We start from the raw sequence: 20,821 nt of genomic DNA on the forward strand, positions 1-20,821 counted from the left end.
GTATGAGTTTAGATAGTCTCACATTGAGAATAGAGGTCTGAAGGGTTTAAAAGAAAATCAGAAACAACTACAAGTAAGAATGTCTCAATTATTATTGTCACTTCTACAGTCTAACATAAGAAATCATGAATATCTGTTATACTGTTGAGAGAGTAATTTCCTAGGCAGGTTGATAAGAAGTCTAGGGGTCCCTAAGGAGAGAGGGGTCTGGAATTCTCAAGGAGGAAGAAAGGACAAATTTTTTTTTCCCCCTCTCCATTCCTTAAGATTATATAAAAATAATGTATCCTACTTGAGGATAGTCTCTGGAAAAAACCTTCTGGCTAACCTTGTTATCTTAAAATGTAAATTATGGGAGTAGGTCTAATGAGGTCTTTACAACCTCCAGATATTCTTTTGATTCATTGCAATAACTAATTAGAGAGTATATAATTTCATTGCTAACACTAGCAAGGGGATACTCTTTCTGCCCCCTTCTAATGCCTATGTCAGAAGCTTTCTCTATCTCCTTTATATTTTAATAAAACTTTATTACACAAAAGCTCTGAGTGATCAAGCCTCGTCTCTGGACCTGGATTGAATTCTCCTCCGGAGGCCAAGAATCCCGGCGTCTTTGTGTGGTTCAACAACAACCTTTCACTGTTGTCCCACTATATCTCAGAACCGTGTTTTAATAAGGTCCTTTAATAACCCTCTGGGAAGGGGTCCTAGACAGACCCTATCATACAGATAATTCTGTTGATAATAATACATCAAAGTCATGGTCTATGTCCACGCATGGAATGTTCTACACTGGTGATAAGCAGATACAAGCCAGAGATATCAGCCATTTAAGCAATGGCTAGCATCCCAGGAGCACATTGTTCCTTTCTCACAGCAAGTTCTGGAGCTCTGGGAATCAACAGTAGCTCTCCCACATTCAACATTTTAATTCTGGAAGTGAGATGTTGAATCATTACCACCCAGTTAAAATTCTACTTATTCTTAGACTATCACTTCAAGACAAAATGAAGTAGATAAGGGCAGGATTTAATCCCCCAGCAGAAACAACTAAATACCAGACAAAATATATGAAATGACACTTTTCAAGACATTAGACATAAGGCAACAAAGGATAGTGAATACTGATTGAGAGATGAAAATAGCCTACAGTGTCCTAGCTTACTACTTAGAAAGAGGTCCTAAGCAGTAATGCAAGGAGGGTAAAGTCAGACAGAGCCTGGAAGACTCCTAAGTTGATCAGATGGATCTGAGAGACTGGGGAGACATGATGGAGAGAATTCAGAAGATAGAGTACAGAAGGGATAAATACAAAGAGAACTGTAGAGTTATATAGATGGTGTTCCTCAAGTACTCAGCATCTGTGAGTGAGGAAACTAACCTGAGCCAGGAAAATAATCAAAGGATTAGAGTGACTAATCCATGGAACTCATACAGGGTCAGGAATAGTTCATGTTACCTCCAAAGAGAGCAGAAAACTTTGTAATTCACAAGGCACTGGATGGAGGAATCAGATGGATTTTGTTTCCAAGTAGAGTAATATCAACCACTGATTAATGTTGCTCTGGTCCAGTTTCTTCTGAGGGATTCCTGCCCACAGTAGTAGATACAATGGTCATCTGAGTTAAATTCACCCATTCCAGTATATTTCAGTTTGCTGATTCCTAGAATGTCGATGCTCACACTTGTCATCATTTGTTTGACCACTTTCAAAATGCCTTGATTCATGGACCTGACATTCCAGGTTCCTATGCAATGTTGCTCTTTACAGCATCAGACCTTGCTTCTATCACCAGTCACATCCACAGCTGGGTATTGTTTTTGCTTTGGCTCCATCCCTTCATTCTTTCTGGAGTTATTTCTCAACTAATTTCCAGTAGCATATTGGGCACCTACTGACGTGGGGAGTTCCTCTTTCAGTATCCTATCATTTTGCCTTTTCATACTGTTCACGGGGTTCTCAAGGCAAGAATACTGAAGTGGTTTGCCTGCGGGCAAGAATATCTCAGAAGAAATGGAGTAGCCATCATGGTCAAAAAAAAGTTCTGAAATGCAGTATTTGGATGCAATCTCAAAAACGACAGAATGATCTCTGTTCGTTTTCGAAGCAAATCATTCAATATCACAGTAATCCAAGTCTATGCCGCAACAAGTATGCTGAAGAAGCTGAAGTTGAATGGTTCTATGAAGACCTACAAGATCTTTTAGAACTAACACCCAAAAAAGATGTCCTTTTCATTATAGGGGACTGGAATGCAAAAGTAGGAAGTCAAGAAACACCTGGAGAAACAGGCAAATTTGGCCTTGGAGTACAGAGTGAAGCAGGGCAAAGGCTGATAGACTTCTGCCAAGAGAACGCACTGGTCATAGCAAACACCCTCTTCCAACAACACAAGAGAAGACTCTACACATGGACATCACCAGATAGTAAACCCCGAAATCAGATTGATTATATTCTTTGCAGCCAAAGATGGAGAAGCTCTATACAGTCAACAAAAACAAGACCAGGAGCTGACTCTGGCTCAGATCATGAAATCCTTATTATCAGATTCAGACATAAATTGAAAAAAGTAGGGAAAACCGCTAGACCATTCAGGTATGACCTAAATCAAATCCCTTATGATTATACAGTGGAAGTGAGAAATAGATTTAAGGGCCAAGATCTGATAGATAGAGTGCCTGATGAACTATGGAATAAGGTTCATGACATTGTACAGGAGACAGGGATCAAGACCATCCCCATGGAAAAGAAATGCAGAAAAGCAAAATGGCTGTCTGGGGAGGCCTTACAAATAGATGTGAAAAGAAGAGAGGCAAAAAACAAAGGAGAAAAGAAAAGATATAAGCATCTGAATGTAGAGTTCCAGAGAATAGCAAGAAGAGATAAGAAAGTATTCTTCAGCGATCAATGCAAAGAAATAGAGGACAAGAACAGAATGGGAAAGACTAGAGATCTCTTCAAGAAAATTAGAGATACCAAGGGAACATTTCATGCAAAGATGGGCTTGATAAAGGACAGAAATAGTATGGACCTAACAGAAGCAGAAAATATTAAGAGGTGGCAAGAATACATAGAAGAACTGTAAAAAAAAGATCTTCACGACACAGATAATCACGATGGTGTGATCACTCATCTAGAGCCAGACATCCTGGAATGTGAAGTCAAGTGGGCCTTAGAAAGCATCACTATGAACAAAGCTAGGGGAGGTGATGGAATTCCAGTGGAGCTATTTCAAATCCTGAAAGATGATGATGTGAAAGTGCTGCACTCAATATGCCAGCAAATTTGGAAAACTTGGCAGTGGCCACAGGACTGGAAACGGTCAGTTTTCATTCCAATCCCAAAGAAAGGCAATGCCAAAGAATGGTCAAACTACCACACAATTGCACTCATCTTACATGCTAGTAAATTAATGCTCAAAATTCTCCAAGCCAGGCTATAGCAATACATGAACCATGAACTTCCTGATGTTCAAGCTGGTTTTAGAAAAGGCAGAGGAACCAGAGATCAAATTGCCAACATCTGCTGGATTATGGGAAAAGCAAGAGAGTTCCAGAAAAACATCTAATTCTGCTTTATTGACTATGCCAAAGACTTTGACTGTGTGGATCACAATAAACTGTGGAAAATTCTGAGAGAGATGGGAATACCAGACCACCTGACCTGCCTCTTGAGAAATCTGTATGCAGGTCAGGAAGCAACAGTTAGAACTGGACATGAAACACCAGACTGGTTCCAAATAGGCAAGGCGTATGTCAAGGCTGTATATTGTCACCCTACCTATTTAACTTATATGCAGAGTACATTATGAGAAACGCTGGACTGGAAGAAACACAAGCTGGAATTAAGATTGCCGAAAGAAATCTCAATAAACTCAGATATGCAGATGACACCACCCTTATGGCAGAAAGTGAAGAGGAACTAAAAAGCCTCTTGATGAAAGTGAAAGTGAAGAGTAAAAAAGTTGGCTTAAAGCTCAACATTCAGAAAACAAAGATCATGGCATCCAGTCCCATCCCATCAGGGGAAATAGATGGGGAAACAGTGGAAACAGTGTCAGACTTTATTTTTTTGGACTCCAAGATCACTGCAGATGGTGACTGCACCCATGAATTTAAAAGATGCTTACTCCTTGGAAGAAAAGTTATGACCCACCTAGATAGCATATTCAAAAGCAGAGACATTACTTTGCCGACTAAGGTCCGTCTACTCATGGCTATGGTTTTCCCTGTGGTCAAGTATGGATCTGAGATTTGGACTGTGAAGAAGGCTGAGTGCTGAAGAATTGATGCTTTTGAACTGTGGTTTTGGAGAAGACTCTTGAGAGTCCCTCGACTACAAGGAGATCCAGCCAGTCCACTCTGAAGGAGATCAGCCCTGGGATTTCTTTGGAGGGAATGATGCTGAAGCTGAGACGCCAGTACCTTTGCCACCTCATGTGAAGAGTTAATTCACTGGAAGACTCTGATGCTGTGAGGGATTGGGGGCAGGAGGAGAAGGGGATGACCGAGAATGAGATGGCTGGATGGCATCACTGACTCGATGGACGTGAGTCTGAGTGAACTCTGGGAGTTGGTGATGGACAGAGAGGCTTGGCATGCTGTGATTCATGGGGCCGCAAAGAGTCAGACACGACTGAGCGACTCAACTGAACTGAACTGAACTGGTCCATTTAAACAGCCTGAAAGAAACTAGTTCACAATAAACTACACAAATTCCAGAATAAAGTTCAATACTATTTAGAGAAATACAAAAACCAAACTATAAAAATATCCATCACCTAACAAGGTGAATTTCAGGATGTCTGTCATCCATGAAAAATTACTATTTATAGGTCTAAGGAAATTACCTGAGTCCAAGAAACGAACAACACTAAATTAAAAAAAGAAAAAGAAACCACTCAGCTCACAAAGGATCAGGATAAGTCGTGTACCCACAAGTGAGAGTGAAAAATCACTTAACTGATAGTGTGTTGGTTAGAGTACTAAGAAGGGTCATTTCAGTACTAAAAAAAAAAATTAATCCTAAATTCTGCTCTTGTCTCACATAATAAAGTTAAAAGCAAGACTCAACAGGTCAACTGCATCCCAGAACAAAGCTAAATACTTTGTAAGAAAACACAAGTATCTAGAGTACAAGAAAATTAAATTTAATAAAATTAAGTAAAAATGACCATACAATTATGCTGCAATTGAAGCACAAATGCAACCATAGACAAATCTTAAACACATGGGTGTGGTTGTATTACAATAAAACTATTTACAAAAAATATCAGCAGGCCATATTTGGCCTGAGACTATAGATCCCTGGCTGTTGAGTTAAAGAATTATACTACAAACCCTAAAAGAACTACTAAAATAACACAATGCAATGCTATTTTGATAAAAAGCTAACTGAAGATAAAATGATAGCAGAGAAAAAGAGAACACGTGTACACCTGTGGCAGATTCATGTTGATGTATGGCAAAAACAATATAACATTTTAAAGTAATTAGCCTCCAATTAAAATAAATAAATTTATATTAAAAATAAAAAAATGAAATAAAGAACAGATGGAAACAAACAAAAAAACCCCACAAATAGAAAGATGGATGATTTAAACCCAATCATATAAAAAATCATATTAAATGTAACAAGTCTGACACACCTATTAAAAAGCATAAATTGTCAGACTGTATTAAAAAAATAAAATAATTATATGCTGCCTTAAGTACTGCACATTAAATATAAAGACAAATTAAATAAAAATGTGAAAAATACTATCTTAAACTAACAATAATTTTTTAAAAACCTGGATTAACATCAATGTAGATTTCAAACAAAGAATGTTAGCAAGAATAAAGTCAGTCATCTCATAATGATAAAGGGTAAATTCACTAAGATGGAATGATAATCCTAAGGTTTATGCACTTAATAACAGAAATTTGCCATATATGAAGCAAAATTTGACAGAAATTCAAAAAGAAACAGATAAATCCATAATTATAGTTCAAATTTGAACCATTGTCTCTTAAAATTTTTTAAGACATATAGACAGAAAGTTAGGAAAAATACCAACTATCAAACAACTTAATCTAACTGATATTTACAGAACTTTCCAGTACCCCAAGTCATAATACACACTCTTCTCAAGTACACATTGAACAATTTACCAAGATATACCATATTGTGAAGCATAAAACAATTTAAGGGAATTAAGTCATACAAACTGTACTGTTCGACTAAAATAAAATTTAATTAGAAATCAATAATGGAAATTTATCTGGAAGCTGCCTAAATATTTTAAAATGAATTTGCGTACTTGTAAATAGTCTATGAGTCAAAGAAGAAAAAAAAGGAAATTGGAAAACATGTTGAACTAAAGGAAAATAAAAGCATCACAAATCGCCCATGGGATATTCCAGGCAACAGTACTAGAGTGGGTTGCCATTTCCTTCTCCAGAGGATCTTCCCGACCCAGGGATTAAACCCGGGTCTCCCACATTGTAGGCAGATGTTTTACCGTCTGAGCCACCAGGGAAGCCCTCAAAATTTGTGAGATGATGCTAAATTAGTATTTAGAGTGAAACTTATACCACTACACACTTATATTAGAAAAGGAGCAAAAGTCTTAAATCAATAACTTCTATGTCCATCTTAAAAACCACAAAAGCTAGTGAAACACAAATTAAGCAGAAAAAAATGAAGCAATAAAGATTAAAGTAGAAATAGAAAACAGAAGAAATACAATAGAGAAAAATCACTGAAACCCAAAGCTCTGGGTTCTTTGAGAAAAAAAATAAAATTGGCAACAATCTACCAAGCCTAAGCAAGACAGAAAAAGGAGAAGACACAAAATACCAGTATTAGGCATGATGATATCAACAACAATAATGATTCTATACCTATAAAAATCATAACAAGAGGATACTATGAATAACTTTATGCCAATGAATTTGGTAACTCTGATGAAATGCATAAATTCCTTAGAAGACATGATAAAAAACTCATTTAAAAAGAAAAGATGAACTGAATAACCCCAAGTAACTTTTAAAAAACTGAATTTATAATTAAACACTGTACCATTGAAAAAAACCCTTTAGGCCCAGATAGCTCCACTAGTGAATTCTACGAATCATTTAAGGACAACGTAACATTGAGCTTTTGCAGAAAACTGAAGGGGAGAAAATTCTACCCAACTCATTCTATGAAACCAGAATTGCTCTGACACCAAAATTAGATATGATCAATAAAGAAAACTACAGTCAAATATCTCTCATGAAAATAGATGCAAAAATTCTTAACAAACTTTTAGTAAATATCATCCAATAATATACAAAAAATACATTACTGCATGGAGTTCCCCCACAGATTCAAGACTATTTCAACATTTGACAATTAGTTCAATGTAATTCACCATATTAAAAGATTAAAGAAGAGGACTTGCCTGGTGGTCCAGTGTATAGAATCGTCCTGCCAATACAAGGGACAAGGGTTCGATTACAGGTCTGGTGACATTCTATACGCTGTGGGGCAACTAGGTCCTGTATGCCACAGCAACTAAGCTCATGCTCTAGAACACATGTGCTGCAATTACTGAGCCAACATACCACAGCTACTGAAGCCTATGGGCCCTAGAGCCCATGCTACACAACAGAAGAAGGCATCACAATGGGAAGCCTACACACCACAACTAGAGAAAGCCTGTGCAAAACAATGAAGATCCAGTACAGTCAATAAATAAAGATTAAAGAAGAAAAAAAATACGATCACCATCTTAATAACTGCAAACAACAACAAAAAAAGTGTTTCACAAAATCAAACATGCATTCCTGATAAAAACTTTCAACAAACTAGCAATAGAAGGGAAATTTCTCAATCTGATAAAGAACTTAACTTTGTAATTCATGGTGAACATATGCTTTCCTCATAAAATCAGAAATAAGGCAAGAATGTCTCCTTTTATCAATACTTTTCAAAAGAACCTGGAGGGTCAAGTCAGTGTTACAAAGACAAATAAATGAGTCCATAATGAAAAAGAAGTAAAACTCCTTATGTGGATTAAAAATAGAAACTTCTATTTGTAGTCTATCAAAGTGCTGCTAGATAAAGTAAGTTTAGTTATATTTTAAAATACAAAATTCAATATCAAAAAAGTAGTATTTCCATCCATTTGAAAATAAAATTAAGAAAGTAATTCCACTTACAACGGCAGTATTAAAAAGAAAAATATTCAGAGACAAATCTGACAAAACACGTAAAAGATCTGCTGAAAATGACAAGATACTGGTGAAAGAAATTTAAAAAGACTTAAATAAATGGAGAGTGATACTGTCTTCATGGATTAGAAGACTCAGCACTGAAAATGTCAATTATATAAAAACTGAACTATAGATTTAATGCAATCCCAATCAAAATCCCAGCAGGCATTTTTGTACAAAGTGAAAAACTACTTTATAAATCAATATGGAAATGCAAGAGATCTAGAAGAGGCAAAACAACTTTGAAAAAGATGAGCAAACCTCAAGGACTTGCACAACCTGAGTTTTTATAAATACTTATATTTTATAAATATAAAGGAATCAAGAAAGTGTTGTATTGGCATAAGGATAGACAAATAGAAAAGAGTGTCTAGATGTATTAATAGATCTTCATGTACATGATCAACTGATTGTCACCAAAAAATACAAGGTAATTAAACGAAGAAAGTATTTTTGTTGTTCAGGTACTACATCGTGTCTGACAATCTACAGCCCCATAATGGAAGCACTCCAGGATCCTCTGCCCTTCATTATCTCCAGAGTTTGCTGAAATTCATGTGTATTGAGTCAGTAATATTATTCAACTATCTCATTCTCTGCCACCCTCTTCTCCTTTGCCTTCTACATTCCCCAGCAACAAGGTCTTTCCCAATGAGTTGCTCCTTCACAACAGGTGGCCACAGACCTGAAATTTCAACATCAGTACTTCCAGTGAGTATTCAGGTGATGATTTACTTTGGGATTGACTGGTTTGATTTCCTTGCAGTCCAAGGGAGTCTCAAGAGTCTTCTCAAGCACCACAATTTGAAAGTATAAATTTGTCAGTGCTCAGCCTGCTTTATAGTCCAAATTTCACATCTGTAAAAGATCTTCATTGCCGGGAGCCAGCACGGGAGATCCCACCCATGGCAAAGGCGGGACAGGACTCAAGAGACTACCCGACCCCAGCCATGACAAGGTCATGTAGGCAAGGCAGATCAAGAACTCAAGAAGCCCCTTAGATCTGCTCGAGCATCTACCCCCCAAAACCAAAATCTGTCTGTTATAATGCACTGTTCTAACATTAACAGGGGCTATCCCCAACCACCTTTCTCTGGAAAATTAACTTAGAGCTCCAGTTAATAGTCTTCTGCATATAAAAGGAGTGTCTCAGCTCAAACCTCTCTGCTGGCAGACTAGCTTGTGTGACAGGATTATTCACACTCTTGCTACTACATACATGATTGTTTACAACCTCTCAACCATAAACAGCACAGAGAGTTTGGAGTATTTTGAAAGTCTTTGTTAGCATAGGGTTTTTCTAAAGATAAAAATCATGTTGATGAAGTGTTTCATTGCTGAGTTAATGATTGCCGCCAGGCCTCCATATCCTTAGGCACCTGGGAGTATGTTAATCAATGTAATTGGAATGTAGAAAAAGAAATATAGTAGTTTTGATGTTACCAATACTAGATTTTTGAGTTAATGAATTTTCTCTTTGTTATAAATCACTGTACTCCTTTTTCTTTGTTATAAATCATTGTGCCCTTGCTATGTAAGAATGTAACTTTATCACTATCTTAAGACTAAGTAGATCTTAAGTGAACACAAGTTTTCTGATTGACTAACCTTTATCAATAGAAAGAAAGATGGGGCCATAAAATGTTAATAGGTCTCCAGACCAGAAGATATTGTAAACAAACGTAAGACCCTTGTAAGAACAAAGATATGCAAAGAACACTGTCTTTAGATAAAGGTCAGAGCAGCTGACCCTGAAAAATAAAGAAACAGACCAGTTCCTGGAAAGACTGCTTTCCCCCGTGTCATCTTTTCTCCTTTTCTGGCTGAATTCCCATTTGGAGCATGGAGGCTCGCCAGGCCTACTAGTTTTGCCTGGGCTTCTAAGATCTGAACGGGGAGGCACTTTGTGTCTCTGCTCCTTCAGGGGACCAGGAAGACACCTGTGGCCTAGGTAGGTGGTGCAAACCCCTTGTCTCGGGATTTTATTGGTTCTCCATGTAAACCAAGTTATTCAGCCTCTTTTCTCCACTAATTTTCCTACTACACTATTCTTTTCTAATCTCTCTCCATAGCTTTAATTAAACAATTTTCCTCTAGATGTCAACTCCATCCCTGCTTCGTATTATCCTGGACCCACCGGGGTTGGAACTCGGCACTTCATGACCCAGATAACCACAGTGATATGATCACTCACCTAGAGCCACACTTCCTGGAATGTGAAGTCAAGTGGGTCAAAGCATCACTGCGAACAAAGCTAGTGGAGGTGATAGAATTCCAGTTGAGCTATTTGAAATCCTAAAAGATGATGCTGTGAAAGTGCTGCACTAAATACGCCAACAAATTTGGAAAACTCAGCAGTGGCCACAGGACTAAAAAAGGTCAGTTTTTATTCCAACCACAGAAAAACAATGCCAAAGAATGTTCAAACTACCACAAAATTGTACTCATCTCACACACCAAAAATGTAATGCTTAAAATTCTCGAAGCCAGGCTTCAACAGTACATGAACCATGAACTTCCAGATGTTCAAGCTGGATTTAGAAAAGGCAGAGGAACCAGAGATCAAGTTGCCAACATGCGCTGGATCATCTAAAAAGCAAGAGAGTTCCAGAAAAACATCTACTTCTGCTTTATTGACTATGCCAAAGCCTTGCACTGCGCGGATCACAACAAACTGTGGAAAATTCTTCAAGAGGTGGGAATACCAGACCACCTGACCTGCCTTCTGAGAAATCTGTATGCAGGTCAAGAAGCAATAATTAGAGCCAGACATGGAACAGCAGACTGGTTCCAAATTGGGAAAGGAGGACGTCAAGGCTGTATATTGTCACCCTGCTTATTTATCTTATATGCAGAGTACATCATGCAAAATGCCAGGCTGGATTAAGCGCAAGCTGGAATCAAGACTGCTGAGAGAAATATCAATCACCTCAGATACGAAGATGACACCACTCTTATGGCAGAAAGCGAAGAAATAAAGAGTCTCTTTATGAAAGTGAAAGAGAAGAGTAAAAAACTTGGCTTAAAGATCAATATTCAAAAAATGAAGATCATGGCTCCTGGTCCCGTCACTTCATGGGAAATAGATGGGAAAACAATGAAAACAGTGAGAGACTTTATTTTGGGGGGCCCCAAAATCACTGCAGATGGTGACTGCAGCCATGAAATTAAAAGACGCTTGCTCCTTGGGAGAAAAGCTATGACCAACCTAGACAGCATATTAAAAAGCAGAGACATTACTTTGTTGACAAAGTTCCATCTAGTCAAAGCTATGGTCTTTCCAGTAGTCATGTATGGATGTGAAAGTTGGACTAAAGAAAGCTGAGTGCCAAAGAATTGATAATTTTGAACTATGGTGTTGGAGAAGACTCTTGAGAGTCCCTTGGGCTGCAAGGAGATCCAACTAGGCCATCCTAGAGGAAATCAGTCCTGAATATTCATTGGAAGGACTAATGCTGAAGCTGAAACTCCAATATATTGGCCACCTGATGTGAACAACCAAATAATTTGAAAATACTCTGATGCTGGGCAAGATTGAAGGCAGGAGGAGGAGAAGGGGATGACAGAGGATGAGATGGTTGGACGGCATCATCAACTCAATGGACATGAATTTGAGTGAGCTCCAGAAGTTGGTAATGGACAGGGAAGCCTAGCGTGTTGCAGTCCATTGGGTCACAAAGAGTAAGATATGACTGAGTGACTGAACTTAACTGAACAGGACTATTGGAAAAACCATAGCTCTGATCTTTATCAACAAAATAATATTTCTGCTTTTTAATATGCTATCTAGGTTTGTCACTTCTTTCCTTCCAAGGATCAAGTATCTTTAATTTTATAGCTGCAGTCACTCTCAGCAGTGATTCTGGAGCCAAAGAAAAGAAAATCTGTCTTGGCTTTCTTTTTTCCCCCCTTCTATTTGCCATAAAGTGTTGGGACCAAATGCCATGATCTTAATTTATTGAATACTGTTTCAAGGAAGGTTTTTCACTCACCTCTTTACCTTCATGAAGAGGCTCTTTAGTTCCTCTTTGTTTTCTGCCATTAGAGTGGTATCATCTGCATATTTGAGGTTGTTGATATCTTTCCTGGCAATCTTGATTCCAGCTTGTGAGTCATCCAGCCTAGCATTTTGCATGATGTACTCTGCATATAAGTTAAAGAAGCAGGGTGACAATATATAGCCTTGATGTACTCCTTCCCAATTTTGAACCAGTCAGTTGTTCCAAGTCTGGTTCTAACTGTTGATTCTTGACCCACATACAGGTTTTTCAGTCGACAGGTAAGGTGGTGGGGTATTCCCACCTCTTGGAGAATTTTCCATTATTGTGATCCACAATGTCAAAAGCTTTCACATATTCAATGAAACAGAAGTAGAGGATTTTCTGGAATTTCCTTGCATTCCCTATGATCCAATGGATGTTGGCAATTTGATCTCTGGTTCCTCTGCCTCTTCAAAACCCAGCCTATACATCTGGAAGTTCTTGGCTTATGTATTGTGGAAGCCTACCTTGAAGGATTTTGAACATTACCTTGCTAGCATGTGAAATGAGAGCAGCTGTGTGGTAGTTTGAACACTTTTTTTGGCATTGTCCTTCTTTGGGATTGGAATGAAAACTGATCTTTTCCAGTCCTGTGGCCACTGGTGAGTCTTCCAATTAGCTGTTAAGCCATTCAGCACCTTAACAGCATCATCTTTTAGGATTTGAAAGAGCTGAGCTGTAATTCCATCACCTCCACCAGCTTTGTTAATAGTAATGCTTCCTAAGACACAACTGACTTCAAACTCCAAGATATCTGGCTCTAGATGAGTGACCACTTCACTGTGATTATCTGGTCATTAAGGCTATTTTTCCTAGTTTCTTCTGTGTATTCTTGCCACCTCTTCTTAATCTCTTCTGCTTCTGTTAGGTGAACAACTTTGTCCTTACAATTTGTCAACAAATTGTCCTTACAATTTTTGTCCTTTATCATGCACATTCTTTCATGAAATATTCCCTTGATATCTCCAGTTTTCCTGACGAGATCTCTAGTCTTTCCCATTCTATTGTCTTCCTCTGTTTCTTTGCATTGTTTATTTAAGAAGGGCTTCTTATCTCTCTGAGCTATTCTCTAGAACTTGCATTCTGTTGGGTAAAGCTTTCCCTTTCTCCCTTGCCTTTCATTTCTCTTATTTTCTCAGGTATTTGTGAAGCCTCCTTGGAGAACTACTTTGCCTTCTTGCACATCTTTTTCTTTAGGTTAGTTTTGGTCACTGCCTCCTGTACAATGTTACTAACCCCCATCCTTCAAGCACTCTGTCGACTAGATCTAATCCCTTAAATTTATTAATCACTTCCACTATATAATCAGAAAGGATTTGATTTAGGTCATACATGAATGGCTCCCCTGGTGGCTCAGATGGTAATGAATCTGTCTGCAATGCAGGATACCTGGGTTCCATCTCTGGGTCAGGAAGATGCCCTAGAAGAGAATAGCAACTCACTCCAGTATTCTTACCTGGAGAATTCCAAGGACAGATGAGTCTGGTGGGCTACAGTCCATCAGACCACAAAGAGTCAGACACGACTGAGTGGCTCACACTTTGAATGGCCTAGTGCTTTTCCCCACTTCTTAAATTTAAGCCTGAATTTTACAATAAGGAACTCATGATCTGAGCCACAGTTAGCTCCATGTCTTGTTTTTTTCTGACTGTATAGACCTTCTCCATCTTAAGCTTCAAAGAACATCATCAATCTGATGTTGGTATTGACCATCTGGTGATTTCCATTTCCATGTATAAAGTTGTCTCTTTCATGTTCTCTTAACAAAACTCTGTTAGCCTTCACCCTGCTTCATTTTGTACTCCAAGACCAAACATGCCTGTTATTTTGGGTATCTCCTGACTTCCTACTTTTGCAGTGCAATCCCCCTATGATAAGAAGGATATCTTTTTGATGTTAGTTTCAGGTGTTGTAAGCCTTCATAGAACCAGTCCACTTCAGCTTCTTTGGCATCAGTGGTTGGGGCATAGACTTGGATTACTGCGATGTTGAATGGTTTGCCTTGGAAATGAATCAAGATCATTCTGTCGTTTTTGAGATCAAACCCAAGTACTGCATTTTGGACTCTTGTTGACTATGAGGGTTACTCCATTTCTTCTATGGGATTCTTGCCCACAGTAGTAGATATAATGGTCACACCCATTCCCATCCATTTTAGTTCAGTGATTCTGAAGACGCCAATGTTCAAACTCACCATCATCTGCTTGACCATGTAAAACTTCCCTTGAAATAATATCCAGGTTCCTATGAAATACTGTTATGCAAAGAACTTTCACTATCACCATCAAACACATTCACAGCTGAGCATCTTTTCCAATTTGGTGCAGTCACTTCATTCTTTCTGGAGCTATTAGTAATTGCCCTCTGCTCTTCCCCAATAGCATAATGGACACCTTCCAACCTTGGGGGGCTCAGTTTCCAGTGCCATCTTCTATTTCTTTTTTCCCCTTTTCATAGTGTTCATGGGATTCTCAAGGCAAGAATACTGGCACTGTTTGCCATTTCATCCATCAGTGGATTACATTTTGTCAGAACTCTTCACTATGACCCATCTATCTTGGATGGCCCTGCACAGTATGGCTCATAGTTTCATTGAGTTACACAAGCCCCTTTGCCAAAAATGACTGTGATCCATAAGAGGGAAGAAAGCAAAGGCTTTTCCAATGATGATGCTAAACCAATAAGATATCTATATGCAAAAAGAGGACAAGATGTATGATTGAGTTCCTTCAGCTGTTCACCTGAAACTATCACAACATTTTTAATCAGCTATACCCAAATTCCAAATTAAAAGTTTTTAAAAATGCCTGAAATAAAAAGGATTCTAATTTCAAAACTCAAATACAGTTCAACATTTCTTATGTATCAGTAAAATATGGATAACTGTAAAAAATAACTGTAACACTTATCACCATATATGAAAAGGAACTCAAAATTGATTATAAACATAAATGTAAAACCAAAAACTTGAAAATTTCTAGAAAACATAAGAGAAAATCTTTGTGACCTGGGATGAGGCAAACATTCCTTAAACAGGACACCAAAAACGATCATTCATAAAAGGAAAAATGTATTATAAGTTAGACATCACCAAAACTAAGAACTTCTGCTTTTTGAAAGACACAGTTAAAGAGAATGAAAGGATAAACAATAGACCACAAGAAAATACTTTCAAACATACATGATAAAGGACCTAGCATTCAAAATATATAAAGAGTTTCAAAGTTCAGTAACAAAAAATACTCAATAAAAAATGGGCCAAAGATTTAAATAGATATTTTATCAAAAAAGATACATACATTTCAAATAAGCACATGAAGAGATGTTCAACATCATTAATCATTAGGGCTATAAAAATTCAAAACCACAATAAGGTCATCATACACTTATCAGATATACAAAATTAAAACAAGACTGACCATACCAAGTGTTGGTAAGAATGTGGAACAACTAAAACTCTCATATACTACTGGTGAGACTGTAAAAATTATACAACCTCTTTGGAAAATAGCTTGACAGTATCTTTAAGTTAAAATATAGACTTACTATATAACCCAGTCATTATATTCTTAGATATTTAACCATGGAAGAAAAAAGCATATGTCCATACATGAACGCTTTTAGTAGCTTTATTAGTATTATCCAAAAACTGCAAAAAAAGTATATCCATCAACAAGTGAATGAATAGACAAATCACTGTGTACCCATACAGTGGAATACCACTCAGCAATAAAAATGAACTACTGATGCATGCCACAACTTGAATGAATCTCGAAATAATTATGCTAAAATAAATAAGCCAGACAAAAAACCAATACATATCATATGATTTCATTTATATGAAGTCCTAGAACATGAAAACTAAATAGTAAAGAAAGCAGATTCAGTAGTGGTGGGGCAGGAGGGAAGCATTACAAAAGAATACAAGAAAACTGTTGGGGACAATGGATAAACAAATTATTTTGATTGTATTGATAGTTTTATAAATTTACACAATTGTCAAAATTTATCAAAGCATGTACTTTAGTAAGTACAGTTTGTTGTATGTCAACTATACCTCGCTAAAGCTGTTTTAAACATGAATAAATTAAAGCTTACTCTCAAAGGCATTTTGGTAGCTTAAGTAGCCAAAGTCCTAGGCTTGCCCCTATCTACTTCATTCAGTTATTTTTACTGATCTTATTCCTAAGAGAAAAATGAGTAACGCATTGAAATGATTTACATGACAGTCAGAAAATGCCATTAACTGGTACATTCATGAAATATTATGTAACCAAACAAAAAAGAATATTTAAAATTTCCATAGCAAAAGTAATTAGCAAAACAACAAAAACAATGTCTTAGTTTTATTTCAATAAAATATAGCAAACATTTACAAATACTCACCTCTTTGGATAATCTTGTGAAGACATCTCCTCCCCTGAGAAAATCCAATATTAAATACAGCTTCCCTTCAGTCTGAAAGGCTAATTAGAAATTAAAATGCAGATGTAACAATTTTTAAGGCTTACAAAGCTTAGTATACTTTTTATTTAATATATCTGTTTAGAATTTTATCACTGAACACTATACTGAAATTAACCATTTACTTACATGGTGCATTATTCAATAACATCATTTCAAAATTAAAACTAGTGTTGAAAAGCTATAAACCCCTTTCCACAATATATCAGATGTTCTATATTGTAGCTTTACACAGAAACTTGTAACATCATCATTTTCCTCATTTATGAAGCACAATAATCTACTGCAATTGCCTGAATTCTACCTTCCCATCTATTGAAAATCTACTAATTCTGTCAGGCTCAACAAAATGTCACCCCCTGTTTCTTCTATTAAGAGACTTTCTTCCATTAAGGATTTCCTCCTTTCCACATTTCCCCACAGTGTCCCTACACTCCTCCCCGTCAGAATTACTTGCTACTACTTTTGAGATCCCACTGTACTTTATTTATATCTCGATACCTTAATCTATTTTGATTTATAAGATTAATTGGTCTTATATGTCTGTGTTCCCTATACATTACAAATTTCTTAAGAATAGAGATTATATCCCCTCTAGAGCCTACTGATTTTAACAGAATATTTTGCATAAAACTGGTGTTTAGTGATTAATCTAATGATATCTCAGAGATTCAAGGAAGGAGATCTTTAGATACTACTAGTACTTTCATTTCATTTGGGTAATGGGGAATGAAAGAATAATGGGTGAAAAATTCTAGATTTTTGCTAGTTAAGTAATGCTCAAAATTCTCCAAGCCAGGCTTCAGCAATATGTGAACCATGAACTTCCAGATGTTCAAACTGGTTTTGGAAAAGGCAGAGGAACCAGAGATCAAATTGCCAACATCCACTGGATCATCAAAAAAGCAAGAGAGTTCCAGAAAAACATCTATGTCTGCTTTATTGCCTATGCCAAAGCCTTTGACTGTGTGGGTCACAAAAAACTGTGGAAAATTCTGAAAGAGATGGGAATACCAGATCACCTGACCTGCCTCTTGAGAAACCTGCATGCAGGTCAGGAAGCAACAGTTAGAACTGGACATGGAACAACAGACTGGTTCCAAATACGAAAAGGAATATGTCAAGGCTTTATATTCTCACTGTGCTTATTTAACTTATATGCAGAGTACATAATGAGAAACACTGGACTGGAAGAAGCACAAGCTGGAATCAAGATTGCTGGGAGAAATATCAATAACCTCAGATATGCAGATGATGCCACCCTTATGGCAGAAAGTGAAGAGAAACTAAAAAGCCTGTTGATGAAAGTGAAAGAGGAGAGTGAAAAAGTTGGCTTAAAGCTCAACATCCAGAAAACTAAGATCATGGCACCTGGTCCCATCAATTCATGGGAAATAGATGGGGAAACAGTGGCTGACTTTATTTTTGGGGGCTCCAAAATCACTGCAGATGGTGATTGCAGCCAGGAAATTAAAAGATGCTTACTCCTTGGAAGGAAAGTTATGACCAACCTAGATAGCATATTCAAAAGCAGAGACATTACTTTGCCAACAAAGGTCCGTCTAGTTAAGGCTATGGTTTTTCCAGTGGTCCTTTATGGATGTTAGAGTTGGACTGTGAAGAAAGCTGAGTGCCAAAGAATTGATGCTTTTGAACTGTGGTGTTGGAGAACACTCATGTGAGTCCCTTGGACTGCAAGGAGATTCAACCAGTCCATCCTAAAGGAGAACAGTCCTGGGTGTTCATTGGAAGGACTGATGTTGAAGGTGAAACTCCAATACTTTGGTCAACTCATGCGAAGAGTTGACTCATTGGAAAAGACCCTGATGCTGGGAAAGATTGAGGGCAGCAGGAGAAGGGGACGACAGAGGATGGGATGGCTGGATGGTATCACCAACTCAATGGACGTGGGTTTGGGTGGACTCCGGGAGTTGGTGATGGACAGCGAGACCTGGTGTGCTGTGGTTCATGGGGTTGTAAAGAGTCAGACACGACTGAGTGACTGAACTGAACTGAACTGCATATTTGTCAAAATTACCTAAAAATAAAATCAATGGCTGCTATTCATCTGAATTTCAAAAACCAAGAGCAACATAGAAAAGTGGATCAGTAATTTTTGCCTTTGAATTCCCCAGGTAAGTTAAATGCCATAATCTCATGCATACAATAATTTGGCAATGGAGCCATTATTAAAATTCAGAATGGCATGCGTTGGAAGAAGTAATAGTTAAAATGACCATACTGCACAAAGCAATCCAAAGATTCAATGCAATCCCTGCTGGAATACCAATGGCATTTTTCACAGAACTAGAACAAATAATTTAAAAATTTGTATGGAAATACCAAAGACTCTCAATAGCCAAAACAATCATGAAAAAGAAGAACAAAGCTAAAGGCATCACACTCCCTGACTTCAGACCATGCTAAAAATTACAGAAATCAAAACAATATGTACTGACATAAATAGAGACATATAGATCAATGGAACAGAATAGAGACCCCAGAAATAAACCCACACACCTATGATCGATTAACCTGTAATAAAGGTGACAAGAATATTCAAAAGAGAAAAAGGGATTCTCTTCCATAAGCGGTGCTGGGAAAACTGGAGAGTTGCATGTAGAAGAATGAAATTTTCTAACATCATATATAAAAATAAACTCAAAATGGATTAAAGACCTAAATGTAAGACCATAAACCATAAAACTTCTAGAAGAGAAAATAGGTAGAACACTCTTTGACATGAATCAAAGCAATGTTTTTTTGGGATTTGTCTCCTAAGGCAAAGGAAACAGAAGCAAAAATAAACAGATCAGACCTAATTAAAATATAAAGCTCTAGCACAGCAGAGGAAACCATCAACAAAATGAAAAGACAGCATACTAAATTGGAGAAAATATTTTCAGATGATATGACTAATAAGGAGCTAATATCCAAAATATATAAACAGACCATATATCTCATTGCCAAAAAAACAAACAACCCAATTTTAAAAATGGGCAGAAGACCTAAATAGACATTTTTCCAAAGAAGACATACAGATGACCAACTAGCACATGAAAAGATGTTCAGTACCGTTAATCATCAGAGTATCAAAACCCCAATGAGATACCATCTCACATCTATCAGAAATGTATATCATGAAAAAGACTATAAATAACAAATGTTGGAAAGGGTGTAGACAAAATGAAACCCTTGTACACTGTCAGAAGTTATGTAAATTGGTGCAAGCACTGTGGAAAACAGTATGGAGGTTCCTCAAAAGAATAAAAAGGTAACTCAGCAATTCCACACTTGGGTATATATCTGAAGAAAATGAAAATATTGCCACAAAAAAATATATGCACCACAATGTTCCTAGCAGAATTTTTTATAGTACACAAGATATGGAAGCAGCCTAAGTATCTAACAGGTAAATGCATTAAATAAAGATGTGGAAAATATATATGCATATATATACACACACATACATACATCTATACACACACACACACACAATGGAATATTACTCACCCATAAAAATAATGAAATATTGTCATTTGCAACAACATGGATCGGCTTAGAGGGTATTATGCTTAGTGAAATATGTCTTACAAAGACAAATATTGGATGATATCAGTTACATTTGGAATCAAAAAATAAATTAGTTAATTTAAAAAAAAAGGAACAAACTTTTGGAGAACAAACTACTGGTTACCAATGGGGAAAGGTAAGGGAAAGTGGCAAGACAGGGGTATGGGATTAAGAGGTACAAACTACTATGCATAAAATAAATAAGCTACAAGGATATATAATATAATACGGGGAATAAGTATAAATGGAATATAACCTCGAAAATTGTGAATCACTATACTGTACACCTGAAACATATAATACTGTAAATCAACTATACCTCAATTAAAAAAAAATCTCAGATTTCTTTGACTCCAAATTCATGTTCTTTCCATTGTACCTATTGCTTCCCACTAGTATCCCTCTCTCTCTAAATATAAGAAAAAATAACTCAAATAGACTAGTATACCATATGGTCCTCTTCAACAGGATGAGGAATAAGACTAATATCATCATTATGAACA

At 37.0% G+C, this 20,821-nt stretch overlaps 1 protein-coding gene across 15 annotated transcripts in view; it reads right to left on the minus strand.

Moving 5' to 3' along the window:
* RPS6KA6 (ribosomal protein S6 kinase A6) overlaps positions 1-20,821 on the minus strand; it is a 259,279-nt gene that overhangs the window by 86,735 nt on the left and 151,723 nt on the right. For all 15 annotated transcript variants that reach the window (XM_070290374.1, XM_070290366.1, XM_070290369.1 and 12 more), the window contains one exon: positions 16,668-16,747. In XM_070290374.1, coding sequence (XP_070146475.1) covers positions 16,668-16,747 — 80 coding nt within the window. The remainder of the gene's footprint in view (positions 1-16,667; positions 16,748-20,821) is intronic.

This window comes from Ovis canadensis, chromosome X (assembly GCF_042477335.2).
Source record: "Ovis canadensis isolate MfBH-ARS-UI-01 breed Bighorn chromosome X, ARS-UI_OviCan_v2, whole genome shotgun sequence".
In the NCBI taxonomy this organism is placed as follows: domain Eukaryota; kingdom Metazoa; phylum Chordata; class Mammalia; order Artiodactyla; family Bovidae; genus Ovis; species Ovis canadensis.